The 20,836-nt window shown below is 44.0% G+C and overlaps 1 protein-coding gene across 12 annotated transcripts in view; it reads right to left on the bottom strand.

Annotated features, from left to right (window-relative positions):
• Positions 1 to 549: 549 nt before the first annotated feature.
• Positions 550 to 20,836, bottom strand: part of ZBTB46 (zinc finger and BTB domain containing 46) — a 62,551-nt gene continuing 42,264 nt past the window's right edge. For 11 of the 12 annotated variants that reach the window (XM_068912049.1, XM_068912059.1, XM_068912050.1 and 8 more), the window contains 3 exons: positions 20,449 to 20,760; positions 11,962 to 12,137; positions 550 to 6,034 (listed from right to left, as the gene is read on the bottom strand). In XM_068912049.1, coding sequence (XP_068768150.1) covers positions 5,648 to 6,034; positions 11,962 to 12,137; positions 20,449 to 20,760 — 875 coding nt within the window. In that variant the 3' untranslated portion in view covers positions 550 to 5,647. Of the gene's footprint in view, positions 6,035 to 11,961; positions 12,138 to 15,931; positions 20,761 to 20,836 lie in introns of those variants that run through there. The other variant, XM_009680999.2, reaches the window with a different exon arrangement.

The following is a 20,836-nucleotide window of genomic DNA, read 5'->3' as shown; positions in this document are numbered from 1 at the left end:
GCAGGGGCAGGGGCAGGAGCAGGGGCAGGAGCAGGAGCAGGGGCAGGGGCAGGAGCAGGGACAGGAGCAGGGGCAGGGGCAGGGGCAGGGGCAGGGTCAGGGGCAGGGGCAGGGGCAGGGGCAGGGGCAGGGGCAGGGGCAGGAGCAGGGGCAGGGGCAGGAGCAGGGGCAGGGCAGGAGCAGGGGCAGGGGCAGGGGCAGGGGCAGGGGCAGGGGCAGGGGCAGGAGCAGGGGCAGGAGAAGGGGCAGGGGCAGGAGCAGGAGCAGGGGCAGGGGCAGGGGCAGGGGGGCAGGAGCAGAGTCAGGGGGGCAGGGTGGCAGGGGGGCAGGGGGGCAGGGGGGCAGGGGCAGTGTCCCCCCCGTTCCCCAGCCCCTGGGCCGCGGCCGCGCTGCAGCGCTGCGGGCTGCAGCTGGGTGGTGCCCGCGCTCCCCGCCCGGAGCCGAGGCGCGGGGGTTGCTGAGTGCCGGAGGGGAAAGGGAAAAAATGAAGGCAAAAAAAAAAAAAAAACCAACCCAGACATCCACCCCCACAAAAATACCAAGACAAAATTTTAGCAGCAATTTCCCAATTTATTGAAACTGATTGATTTTGCAAGAATGTCTAAGCTAAATCCCATCACAAAGTCATGAGAATCAATCGGCGCGCCGTCGGCATGCCCCGGCAGACAAGGAACCGTGAGATCCACTAGAGAATAAGGTCATATTTAACCTGAACTACACTTACAGAAAATCAGTACAACACAGCCATGTTCTCCCACTGACTTCTGGTTACTAAAATCTCCTCACCTCCCCCAAAATATTAAACACATTTTCAATACAAACACAGGTTTATAATAATTAATATAAAGTCAGTATAATATAGAATACTCCCAGCAAAAAAAATAATCAACAGTCTTCAAACGCTGTCTTTTTTTTTCGTTTGTTTCTTTAGCTTTATTTTTGTAGACAGGTTTAAAGCACGTTGAAAAATAAATATATATGAAAGCATACACACAGCACTCTTCCTATGCAGAACTCAAAAAAAAAAAAAAAAAGAAGGCGGCAGAAATTCAAAACACAATATAGAATCTAAAAATAAAAAGAACCATTAAGTATGGCTTTCTTAGGAGTTGCACATGTCACAGAATGAGCTAAAATAAGATTATCTTTTATAATATTGCAAAAAATTCCAGTTTTTGCATTTTCATGGAGTTTCTTTCCTAAAGGGCGATGTGCAAAATCGGAAGCATTAAGGTGGAGCCGTAGCACAGCTTGCTGTGGAGGGATGGCAGCGTTCGGGCTGAACGCTCCACCCCGCTTGGAAAGTCAGAATACAGCTTTGTCAGAGACGAGAGCTTGACACATAATCCAAAGTCATAAATCCCCAAAACATACATACAAGGAACCAACTGAATGCTGCTTTCACTTTGGAAACACAGGATATTTAAAGGCATAATTCAAGATACAAAATGGGACCTAATGCTAAGGGAGATTTGCCTTTTCGTATGAAATATAGTCCTTTTACAGTCCAAACACTGTCCTTTAATAATTAGAAACAAAAACTTAAGATAGTCACTCTGGAAACCTTCATTAGACACATCCCCCTTTTCATCTCCCCACAAAATCATTCTGCAGCTCTGTAAGGTTTAGTGGTGACCTTAAACTTTATCCGTAAGGGAAATAATATACCAAAACGTGTAATTCCTGATTTTTTAAAAGATGTATTTGAAAATACCAAGTTGACAAAGGAGATGCAAGAATCTAATTTGTCTTAATTGTTAAAGAAGCCTCTTAACAGAAAACTACCCAAAGGCGCCTGCCTAGCGCACGAGCTGGGACAGTTTGGGGTACTCGTCGGGGGCTGGAAAGACAACCCGCACCGGCTTTAAACGCAGGCTACCGGTGCGCTGCAGGAGGAACCAGCAAAGCATTGCTTGAAATGCTCTTTGTATTTCTGGCACATTTTTATATTAAAAAAAAAAAAAAGAGAATAATAAATTCAAGGAACAGCATGTGTACGTATATATGAATACTTAAAAAAAAGACTAGTCACAAGACTCCTATTGAGACTAAATGTATCGATTTTTCATCTATAATGGAGTTATTTTTTGAAGCTAACTCTGTGTATATATATATAGTGTATATATATATACACACACGCACGCACGCACACACACATTATATATATATATATATATTTAGAAAAAATTAAAAAAGGGGAATCTCAGTGAAATATACAAAGTCCTGAAGGGAAATACAAAGACCAGAGGCTAAAGGCTACTCGGGCTACGGCTGGGTACGACAGGCAGAAATCTGGTTTTGAAAATCTAGAAGAGCAAAAGAAGAACTTTGCATAGGCAGGATGCTCGGCCCGAGGCGGGGAGCAGCGCCCGCCGGGCGGCCGCCCGCCCGCGCCTCCCTCCCTGCCGTCGGCAGGCGCCTTCCTTGCCAGAGCCGTCCCCGCCGGTCGGACAGGGCGGCTTACAAGGTTCAGCAAAAGTGCCTGAAATGACTGAGAAAGTTGTATAAAGGGCATCCCCCCCCCCTTGTGAACTTCTAGAGGAAGTTTCAGTTCGAAGCAAAACCAAACAAAACAAAAAAACCCACTTCCGTTCAGGAGCGAAGCCTCAAGAAGTCCCCCCTCCCTCCAGAGCACGCCAAGTTAAAGGCTGATTCCTAAAAGATCTGTATTTCCAAATCTGCACACCTCCACCAAAGCAAAGCACTTAAAATATGCATCACGTACTAGAATGATTTTATTTGGTGTACATATAGTGTATGTTAGTAATATCGAAGCCTGTGCTATATTATAATGTTAACACTATAACAAGTCAGCTTTTTGTGTGGATTTTCCCTTTCTCCTTTTCTCTCTTTCGCACCCTCAGCACAAAGAGCTTCAAAGCGGCACCGTCAGAAAACCTTTCGGAAAGCCACGCGGCTTACTGCCCAGCATTAAAAAAAAAAAAAAAGGGAAGAAAATAAAAATATAAAATATTTCCAAATAAAACACAAAGTAAAGCCAAGCACCCCCGTAAGTCTGATTACGATAATCAAGTCACCTCAGCGTGCGGGCAGGGAGAAGGGAGGAAAAGTTAACCCGGGATCAACGCCTCGTGGTTTCCCCCAAAACCCACCAAAGAGAGTGGATTCAGACGCTGGGGTCGGAAGAGGTAAGCGCAACGGAATGTCATAGAAACTAAGGGCTTGCGAACGGTTTGGGTTCTTCGGGGTTTTTTTTTTTTTAAATAGATTTTATATATATAAAAAGCAAAGCTACAGATATCTTTTAAGTACTGTATGTATTTGTCTACACGTAACAGGTGAGGGCGGCGAGTTCGGGACCTCAGACGCCCCTCGCTCCTCCATATTTACAGGATAAATGACAATAAATACAGCGCCTGCATTTCGGATAGGTAAAAGTCAAGATAAGGAAACAGTGACCTCGCTCTAGGACCCAAAAACAACAGACGCAACTGCTGATTTTTTTGTACTTAGAAAAAAAGTATACAAAGGTCCAATCGTAAAACACTGGTTTTGTTTACATCTTATTTAAATACAGTAACAGGGCTTTACAAGAAGCTAAAATGCAAAACTAGCTTTGTACAGTTTAATAAAAATCTTTCTATATGACCCTACTACGTTATTCTTTAAATATTTAAAGAATAGGGTTATCCACTCTTATTGGCTAAAAGCAATAAGTTCCATTTAACTTCTTTGATCCGACCGTTAGCAGCAGCAGAGCCAGCGACCGTGCAGCCTCGCTTTAAGCTAAGAGAAGATTTCGGGATACGAAGTGGCTTTGAAAGAAACACGTTTCCGAATTACTGACACGCACCAAAACCGACCAAGCAGAAGCCGGGAGCTGCCGACGGCTCCCAGGCGCAGGCAGCCGCCCCCCGGCCGGGGAAGAAGCACGCGCAGAGACGTCGGCGAATCCTGCCACGCGCCGAACCCGGGCTCCCACCTCACCGCGCGCCGCTGAACCGCCAAGGCGGGCACCGAGGAGCTGAAATCCTTAAAGTATTGTCTGCTTTACTGGGGTTTTGTACAATAAATTCTGCTTTTTTCTTCGCTGGGCGGAACCATGCTTTTCATTAGGAAAAAAAAAAAAAATTACCTGCAAGAACTTTTAAGCTCTCTTTTTCCCCCCACCCAGAGATCGCCTTTCCCACCGCTGGAAAATAAATAGCACCTTTTAGTCATTTGGCTTTCTGGTGACAAGTTGTCTTTCGTGGCAGGTTTCAAGATAGGATCCTCATATATACGGTCACGAAACTGCTCCATAGCAAGGAAAAAGTGAGGTCTTCTGCCTGTTTGTTTTTTTTTAAGCACCAGAAGCAAAGAGGTGAAATGTAAAACAAGCTTTTCCCGCTAACAGGACGCTTGCAATGTATTTTGCTGTTGTGGTTTACGTGCAGTTGGAAGAAGGCAGCAGTGGCCGATATGACCAAAGTGAATCCAACTACCTGGACCAGATCCCCAGACTCCGTCAGGAGACACGCTAGGAGAGCAACCTGCTTCTTATAAAAAGGTTTTATTTGAAAATTTACACGGAACCAGTGCAACTAAGACTGAAGGTTTTCTTGATAAATCAAATAGGTGTTATGCCTACCAATGACAAAGGAAAATTTCAGCTTGGCAAGGCAGAATAACATACCCAGGCAAAATCCTGGCCCCACTGAGGGCTACTGGAGACAAACAGCAAGGTTTCCATGAAGTTAGGATTTCTCCACCTTGGTTTCTTGTGTTTCACAGTTCACCCTGCAGTTTGCTGAACGCCTCGTTTCTAGTTTGCATATATTTTTGAAAAAGGCAGCTGACACCAAAGGGAGAAAAGTGGAAAACAACAGCAGGTACTCTACTACCTGGGTCCTCTGTAATAAGCAATTGTTATGGAAATATCAACAGTCATTTAATCGAACACGAATAACCAAGGTTGGAAGACGGGACAAGGGTTAAGACGCCAGTAGGTCCAAGTAACATCGTAATTTGTTGATGGTGCTTTCGGAAGCTAAGCATCCACTTTAATGCAAGGAATTCATAAGGCTGTAACCTGACTTGCCTTTTGATCTATTTGGCTCCATAAAAATAATAAAAAATAATAAAAACTCTCTTTAAATAACTCTTTGCAAAAGGCCTGTACGATTCGGGGACGCCCTCAACATATAAATCCATTTGTTTCCACAACGCTAGCTTGCAATTCCACTGCTGCTGGGATTTTAAAAACACAGAGAAGGTGTTTAAAGAAACAGAAACAACCCGAACAACAACCACCAAAACCTGTTTCAGACCCAAGCTCCCGGTGTTTGACGCAGGGCGGGAAAGGGACGGGGAATACATGCTTCACACGGTCTGCGATCGCTCGTGCTCTCCCCTCCCAGGGCTCGCGCCGGCAGAAACGCGCTTGCACGCAGCCCGGCTCGCGCTGCCGGAGAGGCAAACACAGCCCTTTTTGTTCACGAGGGGCCGAGGGGGAAGGCGAAGGAAGTCATGTCACCGAAAGCGACACTTACTAATACAGTATCTGAGTGGTACAGATAAGGACTTGTTTATAAAACACAAAAATTATTTTGCACACATGGACGACAACAAGGCTACTTAGTTTTTCCAACATACTCCTTCCTCCCCCGCCCTCCCTCCCCCTACAAACATCAAAAGAAAAAAATCCCTAAGAAATCCAGGTAAAATCCTTGTCATTCTCCCCAGAGTTCTCCTGCTCCTGCGGAGAGTCGACATCTTTGTCGTCATCTAAAATCACATCATCTTGCGATATTCCTACATCATCTTTCCACTTTATGTCGTCGTCGTCTCCCATCTCTTCGTCTCCTTCCACTTTGATGTCATCCGGGTCTTCCATGTACTGGCCCTCACCAGGATATAATTCATCTGGAGACCCTTCGCCGCCGTTATGATCCAAGTGACCGGCTATGCCGCGGCCAGAGCAATCGGCACAAACTCCGTGGCGCCGAGAGCCGTGCTTGATTCCCACGCTGGCTGCAGACATGAACACTCGATTGCAAACTTTGCACACGTATTTTTTATCTTTGCTGTGGACCTAGGGAAGGAGAATATTAAGAAAAATTAACGTCAACAAAGATAAACTGAGAGCTGCAAGGAAAGACACACTGCCCTATCTTTCTGCAAAGGAAAAACACTGTAGCCCGTTACTGCAACCCAAGATCATCGCGGGCTTTCGTAGCGGAACTTAAACCCATCGTGATTAATTCAATCCTGCAATGGTGTAATACAATGGAAAATCCTTTTGGAAATGCCTTTGGACCGCCAAGCTAGTAATTTTGGGATGAAATTCCCATCTCTTAAATTTTCTCTCCCCTTTTGTCTAGTCCGGGGCACAATAATTCTAAAAAAAACTCTGTTACAGTTTTCACAGTCACAACCTTAGCCACACCAGAGTTAAAAGCTGCCAGGAAACATGTTTGACAGTTGTAGCAATGACAGCGCAACGTGAGATTTTCTGCAGGTCTGCCAAAGGAAGCAATCACCTCTGCTAGCTTCTCACTCACGAAGCTGCTACACACAGCCGCGTCTGAAAATCGTAACGACGACGAGCTGCCCGACTTAAGGCAAGGTTTTCGGTGGTGACGCGAGGCGGCCCTCGCCTGCAAACACCCTGCGTTGAACCAAAGCTGTGCCGACGCAGCACGGCTGAACACGTCTTCAGTCGCGCTACCGCAACACGAGGAAAATCTAACAAATCACCCAAACAGTTGCCTGGGTAGACAAGCCCAGAACAATCCACTATCAGATTAATGCCACACGCTACTTCAGGGGTCTCTCTCCTGACCCCTTTGCTGCCAAGGGCCAAAGAAGAGCAACACAATGAATGCATCCCGTATCTTTCAAAAAATTCTGTTGAATGCCCTTCTAACCTTATTTCTGACTACTTTGGAAGCTGAAAAATGGTTTGTCGCAAATGCTTCTGTTCTATAAATCATGCTGCATTTTTTGTCTGAGAGTAACAGGCATACAGAGCTAGCCACACGCACAAAATCAGCTGCAAATGGGAAAATGCTCTGCAGAATACCAGAAATCACTTTAAGATCCAAACCTCGCTACACAGTGACCGAAATGACATACTTGGAGAGGGAAAGAAGCACCCAAAGGTGAATTCCGTCCCTGGCTATTTTTGCCACGTGTGGAAGCCAAGGAACTTGCTCCATGAACACTTTCACCTGCTTCTCTCCTAAGGAAAACGGCCTACCAGGCCGGTGGGAACTCCTGCACTTCATCAGCAAGGGGCCTGGGTCAGGCACCTTCCGTGAACACGTTCTTTGTGCTAACAGGCTATGACGTTAACCACTTACTACAACCAGATACCACTAGGTCTAGACGCGTGGCTAACAGTTCTTTGAAAGAGATGCATCTACGAGTCCACTGGAAAAGAGACCCTTCCTGCAGCTGCGCCAAGGCAGCGCAGGGAGAGAAGGCCAAGCAGCGGGCACCTGCGGATGTCCACAGGCCACAGGGCAGGGCGAGCCTCTGGGTTTAGAAATGCTGTACTGGGACTGCCCAAAATTCATCTGGGCCAGCGTCCGGCCCCTGGCAGTGATCGACAGGAGACACGCTGGGAAACAGTACACAAGCAGAGGAGGACCCACCTTCTTCTATGCTCTCGGGTTTCAGCAAGCAGTGATTTCGGGACTTCCTGAGCAAGCTGTCGCATGCAGACCATCAGCTATCAGAACCTCTGGGCACGTAGTGCCCGTGTCTAATCCTTTTCTGAGCTCATTTATACTTTTCATCTTCACAAGGGCCTGTATGAAAGGTTTTACTGCTTAAACATGCCCTGGGTGAAAAAGTACTTCCTTTTACTCTAAAGCAGCCGCCTGGTAAGAGTTTAACACTTTGCACCTTGATGGTTGCCCTGCCTTATTCTCAGCCATTCGTTCAATGTTCGCAGCTCAGCGAGAGGCTGCTCGAGCGTGGGACACACGCACGTCTTTGGTCCGAGCACGCAGGAACCAGCGGTAAGGCCAGCTCCCTTTCTCGCCTACAGGCTAATCTGCTCCTACCACTGGATTCTACATAACCAGCGTTTTCTTTTTTCTCACTGAACACCCAGCTAAGTTAAAGATACTTGGAAAAAGCACAAATTGACCCACCTTCTCCCCTCTGCTTCTCCTGCTGCTGAATGCTCACTTAGGCTTTCTATCTGACCAGCCCCGGCTGCGTTCAAAGCCTGCACGTTTTTCGGACCCTCTCTCTCGCTACAGCTTTCCCTTGCTCTGAACTGGTCCTCACGTTGCGTTCTTCAACTGTATCAAGCAATGCCATTGTATTTTTTTTTCTTTTTTAAACTATACGCGACAGCTTTCTGAAACTCCGTTGGACAGGGCTGGTCAAAGCCATCTGACAGGCTCAATACATATCACTCAGTTAAACCGTTAGAAACATGATTTTGAAGAATCAAAAGCTGAATACAATTACAGAAAGTGCTAAAAGGTGCAGAATAAGGGCTAAAGGAGCCATATAAAAAGAAATGATAAAATAGGTGCCCAAAATAATGCACATTTTAAATATCTGTTAAAAAGCGTGAACTGATCACCCCCTCCCTCCCTCTTTTCCAGTGCTGACAGTTTAGTCAGCATGTTCTAACGGAACGGTGTAACGGGATGCAGCTGAACAGAAACTAATCCTATTTCCCTTATTGCCAAAATATTAAGTATTAAACACAGAAATAATGGTGCTCGGCCCTCAGTATTTGAAAATGCCGTTAGAAAGGCTCCGCTCCAGTTGACTGGATAATGTTTCAAGGCAGAGGGGAAAACGCGGCGACAACACCCCCAATGCCTGAAAGAGTGAGGAAAAAAAAAAGTTTTCAGAAATGAAAAGACTGAGGCCACCAGCCGGCCCGACAAGGTGTCCACTGCTGCAAAAGTGGTAACAGATCTCGAAACCTTTGTATTTGCAGCAGGACTAAGCTGACTGCTTGGAACTGCCTCCCGAACACAGCACACGAACACCCAAAGGACGTAACCAAGGGCCGTCCCAGGGAGCAGTCGGTCCCAAGACCAGATGGCTGGGCACTCATCCGAATGGACGGATGCTCACGGAAGGAAGGAGAAGGTGGTGGGGTTTTGAACACCATAGCAACTGATAATATAAGCCCCGACCACTCCGGTTTAAGCGGCCCGGGCTAACTGCCCACCCTGTACGCACGCCGCCGTTTGGCAAGCCCCGACGTGGCACCGGCATCTGCCGCGAGCAGACGACGGCGCAACAGCTCTTCCCGGGAAAAGGCACGCGCTTTTGGAACAGAGCGGGGACCAAGCAAGCGCAGACACAGCGTCGTGCCTGCGGCAGCAACACAGCTCACCGTAGATATTCCAATAACGGTTTCTGCGAGGAAACAGAAGCTCAGCAAGCAAACGAAACTGCTCTTTTCTCCTCTGAGTTAAGGCTGCCAGCTTTAAGCAGATACCGGTTACTTGGGATGCTGCAATCGCCTGGGTAAGAAAGTTTTAGCGCGTATGGAGACAAGTCACTTAGAACTAGAACCAAGCAACTCTTGATTAATTCTTCCAGCTGAAAACCCTTATGATATCACAGGGGTAGCATTTCCTTTGGGACATAACCTGTTTACTGCAACTGGTCTCAAAATCTCAATTCATGCTCTAGTACAACATAGATGGATTACAGCTGCAAAGATTTCAGAAGGAACAGCTTGTATTTACTTTAATATTCAAAATCAAAACAAAACCCCTAAACATTTCTATTCAGCTTAAATTTTATACAAAGACTTTTATAAAAACCGTTTTTTTAATCCGAGCTAAATGTAAAACTAAAACAGTCCCTTTAGCCTTTGCTCCTCAATCAAGGAACTGAGAGAAACATGATTTTTGGCATGTTAAATCTACTTCTTTTTCTACACGTTATTTTTATAACATGTATTTTCATTTCATGCACACCAGTATTCATCTTTGCAGATTTACCCGAGGATCCACAATCAAGCCCCAAAACGTCATACCTGACAGAAATAAGACAACAAGAGAAGCAAAGCGTAAGAATCCAGAAGTTGATCTTGCCACAAGCACTTCCCGTAGCTTGCTCTACACCTCACTGGCAAACAAAGATCAAGAAAACACCCCTTTTCATAGCTTATTTCAAAAGAAACTTCAGATAAATAATAAACCTGTAACTCCTCTGGGGCCTTATTTCGAATGCCGCGTACAAGGCTCCCGGCTTCATGAAGCCACCCCGACCATTAGGTTCCTCTGCAGTGATTTTTGATAGTTAGCAGTTGGACACAGTCTAGCAGAATCGGGGGAGATACAGCCGTGTAATACCTTTCGTGAAGAAAGATTTTGAACCCAAATCCCTCCCCAAATTAGTTTATTTTAGTTGCAGCATCAAAAAGTCCCTTTTTCTTTAGTGCATGTATTACAAGACGTGTCTCGGGCTCTCTCTGGAATAAAAACAAATTGGTATCGTCAGCGTGGCACTTCTGTCAGGAATTTCTCCTGGCGTTACGAATCTGTAATCTAGTTGGCATTTTCTAAACAAGTTTAATTCCTGACATATGAGAAGTCTGAGAGGGAGATTCAGACAGACATGAAGGATAAGTACATCTATATCCTCGCCTATATATATTCACAAATATCTGACTTAATCTCTCCTGGGTATAAAAAAGAGAGTCCTGGAACCTCAAACTCAATACACCAAGTTAGCGACCTAGAATGATCCCAGCAGCAGAAACCGAGAACTAAAATTAATTTGCAGATCACCTCAACTCCCCCGCTGCAGGACAGAAAGCGGCCTGCTGCCCGTGCCAGGCACGCGGAAGCCCGCCGACGCTCCTCAGCTTAGAGCCCGCTGTCCAGAGCGGGAACAAGGTCTTGCAAATTGTGTTGCACTCGAAACGGGTACGGTTCCCGCTATCACGCTGCCCTCGAAGCGAGGTGCGCCAGGGCAGGCGCCTGCTTGCAGGACCGGGAGGAGGGCACGAAAGCGCTTGGTGGCGTTTTGCGAGCTACAACCAGGAAAGCGTTCGTTAATCCAAGCACATCTCCTCCAGTAAGGTAATTTTACATTCAAAAACTTGATAATACAAAGACAGAGAAGTTTATTCAAATGACCCGAACAAATAACTCTTAGTCACTGAAACTGTCCACGCTCTTGTGAGGTTTTTTTTTTTTTTTTTTTAAAAATCTCACAGTATTAGAGCCTCCCAGCTACAACCCTTAGTATTAACGAAGAACTTGTTTTCTCCACAACTAGAGGGGCAGAGAGCTTACTGCTGTGCGTTACTGAAACAACTACATAATTATAACATAGAAACTATTTCCTTTTCCACACTACCACCTCTCCACTAAGCTTAGAGAAACCACTTTATGATAGCAAATTCATTCTCCCCTGAAAAAAACCCCAAAGTTTGGCTCGAGAAGGTTATTTACGAGGAAGTTTTTTAAAAAGTCAGACATGCCACTAACCAGCCCCTAGCAGGTTTGCCAACAGCAAGCAGGTTGTAATAAAACACAGCATTACTGCTGATGACCAAGCGCTGTCAGAGGAGGGTAGCTGCGGCCCGACTTCGCCTCCGCGAGCGACGCAGTCTTAGAACCGTCTGTGCCAAACGGCTCAAGCTACGGAAAAACGGCCCCCGTAGCCCCAGAGACGGCGCTCGCCCCTCCACCCGCGGGCCTTAGCGGGCCGCTTCTGCAGAGCAGACGCCAGAACGCAGGAAGGGGCGCCGAGAAGGCAGGCGGGCGCCCCGGCAGAGCAGCGGGCGCCCCGGCAGAGCAGCGGGCGCCAGCTCGGCGGGAGCGGCCAGCAGAACCCGGGGCCTCTGCAAGGTGGGGAAAGAGAGACCCGAGAAGGCTGCAGGGGCTCCGAGGAGCCCCGGAGGGGAAAACAAAACACAGACCTAGGGCAGATGACGCTCCTGTTTATCTTTACATCTGAATGAATCATCTCCGTTTGCAACCGACTGCCGCGCTGGCTGCCTCGCAGGGGCCCCCTTACCAAGGTGTGCCGTTTCATGTGCTCTCGGCGCGTGAACTTTTTCCCGCAGATTTCACACGGATAGGGTCTTTCTCCCGTGTGGGATCGCATGTGTCTCTTCAGGATGCATTGGTGCATGGCTGAAAAACTGCAGTACGGGCACTTGAATTTCTTTCGGATCACGGTGAACTCGTTGACTGCAAGAAAGCAAGCAGAACAGGTAAATCACTTTCAGGACGTCCCAGAAGGGTCACTTTTCCTGCTTAACGTTTTACTATCGAATTGTTTCACTGTGAAAGCATATTCTCACCTCTTAACCACCTAAACATATTTATACTGCACGATTAAAGCTAAGAGCTTCAAGCACCTTCATCAGAGAAGCCTTTGAAAGAGCCAGTACACAAATACGTAGCAACAGCCATCGGCACACATTGTCCAACGCTTTCTCAAGAGCAAACAAAGGCGGCTGACAATCTGCTATGTTTATTTATTACAATGAATCAGCCTAAATAGCAACATCTGAAGTTCTAACGCAACTCTTATTTGTGGAAGTAGCAGCTCGCTGCGGAGCGAGGACCACAAAGCAGGAAGGAGCCCGAGCGCGCCGTGAGAATCCCCGTCGTTTCCTTCACGGAGGGGCGCAGGTAAGAACTACCTTACAGCAAGGTACGTACTCCGGTAGCGTTTCCAGGAACGCGCCGTGACTGAGGTATAGCCAGAAGTAAAAGGACATCTCTGACGAACGCACGCAACAGTAGCCAACTTTCAGCTCGCGTTACCAGTGTGGCACGGGCAGGGAAACACAGAAGGATGCACAACACTGAACTGAAGCATGACAAACCTCCTTACAACTCAGCTGTATAGTCCTTGGTGGACTACTACTTTTTTTTTTTTTTTTTTTTAAATCACATTTCCTGGACTGGAAGATGATGAATTTTCTGAAGTCATTCTGATATTTTTGATTCTTCTTGTCATCTCTTCAGAAGTGCAGTGAAAGCAAACTCAAGGAACCCAAACAGTATTGGCAGCCCAGGGGTCTAATTTGCCAGAAGAACACACACAGCAGCTGTGTCGGTCTTTGCTCCTCCAAATAAAATGAAAGTGCGAAATGCAAAATATGGCAGGTGAAAATAGACTATTGGCTATTCCCTAAGGAAATCCACCCAGTATAAATTTGGAAATGACTGTCCACGAGGATATAATTTTTATCTCCACCTTCTATAATTCTATTTCTTTCCATTAATATGTTAATTTTCACCCGCTTCTGTCCTAATTATTGTCATTTCTCAAAACAATGTACTGTTTACATAACAAGCAGAAAAAAAAGAAAAGCAAATTCTGGTTAATCATCTTAAATATGCTATTGTATATGTAAATGGTTTCTTTTGGTAAATGAAGTCATGAAGGGAAAACAAAGGGGAAAAGGGAAATCCCGTCTCTACTATAGGTTTCTGACATACCGAATACTTTGCAATATTTTTAGATACTTATTCAAATGTTATCTCCTACAAATGCCCTACTAGCTGAATGCATGCTGCATGTTCTCGGTATGCCACAGATAACGCCCTGGGGAGTTAAATTGTTTTCTGAAAAAACCCAGCTACTTAAAAATAGACTTCTCCCTGCCTCCCCCCCTCCCCCCTTTTAAGCTCAGTACGCCTGTGTATTTGGTGTTACTTAATACCCAATTTGTGGGCTTTTTCTTCCTTCTGTTTTGAAAATTTACTTTGTCTTATATATGCAATGCAGATGCAAACAACGTGAAAAGTAACTACATTTGACTCTCATGTAAAACCAGTGAAAACTACATCAGGACGCTGTTGGTGCTAAAAAGCTGGCGCGGCATAGGCAAAGATGTCTTCAGTGGAGGAGGAAATAGTGTTAGAAATGTCACTCTAACTGACCATTTGCTCTCTTTTCCATCAAGAAATCCAGGCAGAGGATAAAGAGCTATGCTGCTTTCAATATAAAGACAAAATACACTTATCCGCACGGTTCCAAAAGGTGTACGAGCTTTATTTGTTCAGTATCTGGCTGGGGAATAAATAAAGCAGAATTCCATAGGAAGCGCAATTCCTCTTCCTCTTGCTAGGAGCAATCTTCTCTCTAAGGCAATGCTGGAAAAAAGCCTACAGAACTGTGCTGGAAGGTGCTTTGCTACTGCAGCCACCGCTTTAACGAAAACTCACATTCACCACCTTTTAAATCAGAACAAATGTTTCAACACAAGCTCATCTTACCAAAGTTTTCCAAGAAGCTTTTTGTTCTAACGTAAAATAAAAGCATGGTTCAAAAAATCGTAAAAGCTGTCACGGTATGAATTTTGTCTTAGCATTTGTTCTGGCTACCTCCAAGTTAAAAAAGCCACCCCACAGGTAATTGAAAGAAAACCCCCTCGATCAGCAGTTCGAATTGGATCTAATATTCTTTACTCCTAAATTGCTCCTCTGGGCTGCTCCACAGCTGTGGTATTGCATCCTACCAGTGCCTAAAGCATATTTATAAAGCAGTCATGAGAATTTTCTAATCCTAAACGGGGTGCGGGGGAATATCTACTCACTCACTCGCCTGGACCAAAGCTGCAATAGTGATGACAATGATAATGAAAGCTAAGAATATTTTATTCACCTGTCAGTAAAGATTACTTACTGCAATTAAGTGGAATTTTAAAAGGCCGGTTTAATGTGATTATACGCACACACGCTTGCGCTGCTTTGGGGATCTCCGAGACGAGGTACTTCAACACGCAAGTTGCAGGCACCATTGGCTTCCCGAGGAGACGTTCTAACGTCCAGAGCTTTGTGCAAGCTTTTGTTGCAGCGCAACAACCCAGCTCGTCTGCACAGTCCTACCACACATCCAACTTCTTACTTGCACTCTTGTTGAAAACAACTAGAATATGAGAAGGCCTTTTATATTTACTCCCTTCCTGGGAAAACTCAAATTATAGGACAACTATTTTTTGCTGCATCTTCTCCTTCGGATATGACACATCACCCTCCTCTACACAATCTGAGGCAAGGAGCCCACTTTCTCATAGAGGAAAATCCTTAGCAAGTTTCAATTTTATGACACAAAGCTGTTTACGAGAAACGTTTCCAGTTTGATCTTGTAACTGCTTGGATATGAAGAGTAGGCCATACAGAAAACACATTTGTATTCCCCAGGATCACTGTAAACCTATTACTGTGTAGTCTAGACGAGGTAAGCAAGCTATAAGCTGATCAGCTGAAGTCACCAGGGGTCATATACCCTTCCTTGCTCCAGTCCAAGGCCATTTCCACAGCGTAAACTCAGCACACGCGGGGAACGCGGCTAGCGGTGACAAACTGCTCAGGGAGCCGCGTGAGCCACCTCGCTGCCTAAAATCTGCCATGGAGCAAGCAACACAGTAACTAGGTCCCAACGTCATGAAGCAAAAGTGCTCTAGAGAAAAGAATACTATGAAATACTTTATTTCCTACATCACCAGATCGTACCTGATCCGGTCATTTCCTAACTGACCGGATGCTTTCCACCATTTACTGTCCATGACTTATCCCTTCTGTTTATACGCTTGAGCTAGTGCAGAAGCTCAGAAGGCAACTCCAAACAATAGGTGCACAACCCGCCTCGCTGACAAGCTACTCTCACACGCAAACAGTTATCTAGATTCGCATGCATTTACCCCACTTTAGTTGCATAATCAGAGCATGTTCACACCGATAAGGTTCATATTTGCATACCTAACTGGGACAAAAAAGCCCACGCTTGGATATTTTCAAAGAATAGTTACAAATCCATCATCCCATTTTAATTATTTCTATTTATCAAAAGAGATGAAAGCCTTAAGGTCAAACACATTCAAAATCTGTTTCTAACAACATGTTCATAACAATTCCCAATTACAATATCCCTCATGCTTACTTTTGCCTGTATTCATCTTAAATCACTAGAGAGTAATATTTTCAGCTTCCAGTACGCTTATATTTAAAAATAGTCACAGAACAGTTTTTGCAGTTATAGTTTTATTGAAAACTCTTTCACCAAATAGCCATATATTTGATTTTTCTAGCTACAAAAGTCAACACCTGAAAAATAACAGCATTATAGACAAAAAAAATATGTATTGCAGAGTTAACAGTTTCACAGTACTGTTAAATATACATGCCTACAAGCACATATATTTAATGAGCAACATACCAACTTTGGTATAGGCATAACTTTTTGTCTCAATGACAAAGTTAAAACGTACAAACTATTGGCCCTACATAAAAAGGCTCGTATTAATATTTTATAGAGCTTAAGTATAGCAGCATTAAGGTCTAAAGAAATAATCTTTAACAAGATCACCAAGACCATTAACAGTAGCGCCGTAGATAACTAGCTACTGGACAGGACTATACGAAGAGTAGCACCAAGAAATGGAGAACATGATATAAACCGTGCCATAGTAAAAAATCTATGTACTTAATTTCATTAAAATATTTACAGACGATGCACATTCTTAAAACTAACCCAACAACAATGCTTGAAAAAGTAGCCTTTGGTATTGTCATCTCAAGTAACTATTTATTTCACTGAGGTTAATTTTTCTTGGCTTTCATGTTCTAATATTTTTCTTTGATAATAAAGTTACCGCTCTTTCTCCATTTTAGAAAAGTAACACATAGTTTAAACACTATACTGTTTTGGAAATGCATTTTCTGTCCATCACCTTTCAAAGAATCTTTTTAAAGAATGAATAAACTACACAAATATAATAATAAAAAAAATGGTCTATCAACCTCTCATGAAAATCATTCAGGAGTTCCTCTGAATCAGAGGAATCAGAGAAAGTAAAGCATCAACTAAGACATTTGCTAAGTTTGGGTGGCAGAACATTGCTAGTACATATATACTTCCCTCAAAATATTTTACAACTGTGTAATTTTCAATTTCCATAGATCAGAAAGAAAATCTTTTAGTGTAATATCGTGTCTTAAAAACACTGTATTCTAGTAGTGCATTGGAAAGCGTGACTATTGCAAAGAAATCAGATCAAACTTGCAGCTCAGTTCCCTACACCCTCATTTTCTCTCTCCTCCCTTCCACGCTCTCTGCCATGGCACGTGGACTGCCCGCATTTGGCAACTCAACCTTTGGCTTTTGGACCCTGCTCGCAAGATGCACCGGACAACCTGCATATCAGCTGCCTCCGGAGCAAGGAGGTCCTGGAGCGAGAGCAAAGCTCAGGACTTTGCAATACGTCTTAAATAGAAAAAGCCCTGGTAGAAGACAGCAAATGCCACAACTTAAATCTTAGGGTTCCTCCTCTTTCCTACAATCCCGCAAGAATAGAAACAAACCCGACCGTTTGACAACCTGCACAGCTGAAGCAGAAAAAAGGGAGGTGGGATACACCCAGAAACGGTTTCACCGATGTCACTAGCTCCACAAACGCCGCCTGCACAACTTAGAGCTCTGAATCCTGAACAATTCCCAGGAGCCCCGGTGATGGTAAGAGGCAGTGACAAGGGGACAAACAGAGGCAAACTGGCTTTTTTCCATGAAGTATTACAATAGCCTGGGTTTGCATTCGGAAGTACAGACATGCATGCAACAAAACTTCCAGATGGCAGAAAATAGTGACAAAACTTTCTTCAGGAAAAGGGGTGTTACCCAGAATAGGTGCCCATATTCCTGACTTGAGAGAAGTGAAAGCACTAGTGATTAATTTACCGTCTGATGGAGCTATTTTGTATTGTTTTACAGAGTAAATAATCGCTTAATAATCATTTGCTTATTATGACGCATCCACAAACTAGCTTTAAGACAATTTTTGTCTACTTATTCCTCACTATATTTTAAGGTTGTAAATAGCAAGATGCAATTTAACAGTCAAATTTACTATTCCCATCATCTTCCCACACCATTTTCTAATGTGAATATACTACTTAAAAAAAAAAAAAAAACCCTATGCAAACTCTGTAAGCCACTGCTATGTTGCACCCTTTGGTTTCAACTTTTAAAACAAATCTGCTCCTGACCCTGAAGGTAACACTAGAAAAAGGCAGCACTGAAGTCAGAAAGCAATTTGATGATACGGACAAAGTAAAACGCTACTTCAACCTCTACTAGAGGGAGAATGAGTTGATCTGACTATAGGGAAATAATTCAGTCTTGAATTAAATTCTCAACTAAGTTATATGAGTGCTTTCAAAGGCAGTCGCATATGAACCTCAAAATAGTTGATTCTGCTGCAGATTTTAATTAGAAAACACTGTTGAAAACATCAAATATGGTCTTTCATGAGCACATATGTCAATACCGGGACATACATGTCTGTTATGATGGTGACTAGATTTTAATATCCTCTTTTGTCCAGTGAATACATTAGAGAAGTCAGATTTATGGTTGATATAATAATGGGACAAAAATTTCCACACCAGAAAAATGAATAAACATGAAATATGTTGATAGCTATTACCATGTGAAAAGGCCTTCTAAAATTTGCTGCAATTACTATTGCTGGTGTCTTACTTTTCTGATTCAGAAAATATCTGGTGTACTCGTCCCAAATTTCCAGATAAAACACATTTTGGTCACAACTTTCTTCTGGCTCAGCTTTCTCCTACTTCACCTGTTTGCTATTTAAAAGTAAATTACTGGGCGTTTTACTAACTTAAGTCTTGTAAGGATTATAAGCTAGACACATTCATGGGTACCAGTGATCGGCAATGACAAAGAAGTCTGTGGGAACCAACACATGCGCACGACTTCACCGAAAAATTGACCAAGTATGGTATAGTATAATGATTATATAGGAACATATTCACAACTCTGACTACACCCCGCTTAAACAAAGCGTGAGAACTAAGCCAAACAGGGAAACACCAGCTTCCCAATACTCAGGAAGGCCAGCCTTGATGCAAGGTGGAGCTGCCTCCCTGAAGCTCCCGATTTCAGCAGGAACGGGTGGAGCAGCACTACGCCAGAACACACCTATTCTCTCTACCACAAGAATACAGGGCCGAAAGAAACGGCAGAGCTTTCTCTTCCAACTTTCCGCAGAAAACAACTTTTCTTTGCAAGAAATTCTCCCCTGAAGACCTCAGGCTGTTTAAGTCCATTTTGTGCATGATTAAGTATTTCTCATTTTTGTCTCCCTGAGATGCGGCCATATCAACAAGAGAAGTAACTTCTTCCTGAAGAAGTCAAAGACTATTTGTAAATTGCTGTAGCTTTCCTGGTCGTGCCTGGCAGGTTAAGGAAAGCGACCCTACAAGACACGCAACACCGGAGCTCCAACTGCTGACGAGCTGTGCTGTACACAGCGCAGCTGAAAAGCACTGCGCTTCCAGTTATACTACTTTCATTTAACAGTTACTATAATCTGGTTTTGTGCGTAAATATATAGCAAGAGGTGCATATACGCATTTAATCACTTAAATTTTTTTTAAATGATGTAATAAAATACAAGTAAAGTCTTCAACTTTCCGATAACAACCATGACTGATTTTCTATATGCACCATAGCTCACAGTATAGCCCCTCTTCTCTGTTTCAATGGCATACATTCACAGTTTGGCTAACTTAATACATCATTTAAAACAAACTAGAGTCAGAAAATTTAGGGAACTCCTGAAAGTCACAGCCATACTCAAGTATATTTTAAAAAGTCCTAACATATTCAAAGATAATACCAAGTACCAAAATATACAAACCTTGCAACAATTTTGAAGCTCAAATAACATATACCCTGTTGCACAAACGCACAAGAAGTATGTTCCCCCCTCACCTCCTTTAAGTGACACAGAACACCAGCCCTCATAGACATGTTAGGTGCTGAGCAACCCAGTGCTTTCACAGCTCCTAAAACAACCCTGGAGTGATTGAATTGCCTAATGGGCAGCGGACTAGACCAGAACTCAGAAAACTGAATTCTATACTGATTCTATTGCTAACACGCTCGCAAGCTTAGGTACATTATTTTCCCTTTCAACACGGGGAAATATCCCATTTCTTTTATAAAGCACTTTGAGATCTACTGATAAAAAAAAGTTTAAGGCAATAAGTACACAGTATTATCATACCAATAAAATATCCAAAGTGCCATTATATGGATGGACAAAAGTATTTCTGCACAAACATTAGTCATCTGGAACCTGTGCATCATCGACCTGATCAGTATTTGGGAACTGCTGTGTTACGTTACACCTGTGGTAAGTTCATTTGCAGCAAGAGAACAATGACGCAATTTACTTTTCCTGGTTAAAAAAAAAAAAGTCTAATATAGACAACAGTAGCTACGCATCCTCAGGATCCTGATTTTGTTCCATACTATCCAAAAGCTCAAACCCTCCCAGCTGGGCAGAGCCTAGGTAACACGCTTTCATATGATTCGTGAGGTTCTTCTGCGTACCAAAGCCCTTGCCACAAAACAGACACACAAAAGTACGCTCGTTTGAGTGCACAGACATAAGATGCCGGTTTAAGTCTGTCTTGTCTCGAAACAGTTTGGCACAGTTAGGACACTGCATCTTCTTACAGTTGAAGTGGATTGTCTTTTCATGCCGATCCATATTTGACTTCAGAGTGAAGCTTGCAGGACATTTGGAGCACTGGAAGCGAGCGAGCTGACCTTGAGGCACGCTGTCCGCGAGGCCCGGCTGCGAACGGGCAGCGAAGCCAAATGGGAGGATCATGGAGAAGGCGTGCTCGAGGACGTGCTCCTTCAGCTGGTTAGCACACTCAAAAACCCTCCTGCAGAAACCACAAGCCAGTCTCTTGGTCAGGGCTGAATCTAGGAATAGGCCATCATTGGTTAAGTCCATGTCTTCAGATCTTGAAAAACTTAAATCTAAAACAGAAATACACATATACACATACAAATCAATGTCTTCTGGTATAAAACAACAATAACTAAAAAATATTTC

The sequence above is a fragment of the Struthio camelus genome, chromosome 18, assembly GCF_040807025.1.
Source record: "Struthio camelus isolate bStrCam1 chromosome 18, bStrCam1.hap1, whole genome shotgun sequence".
Taxonomy (NCBI): domain Eukaryota; kingdom Metazoa; phylum Chordata; class Aves; order Struthioniformes; family Struthionidae; genus Struthio; species Struthio camelus.
Note: the sequence above shows the minus strand (reverse complement) of the source record. Positions and strands in the feature narration are given on the sequence as shown.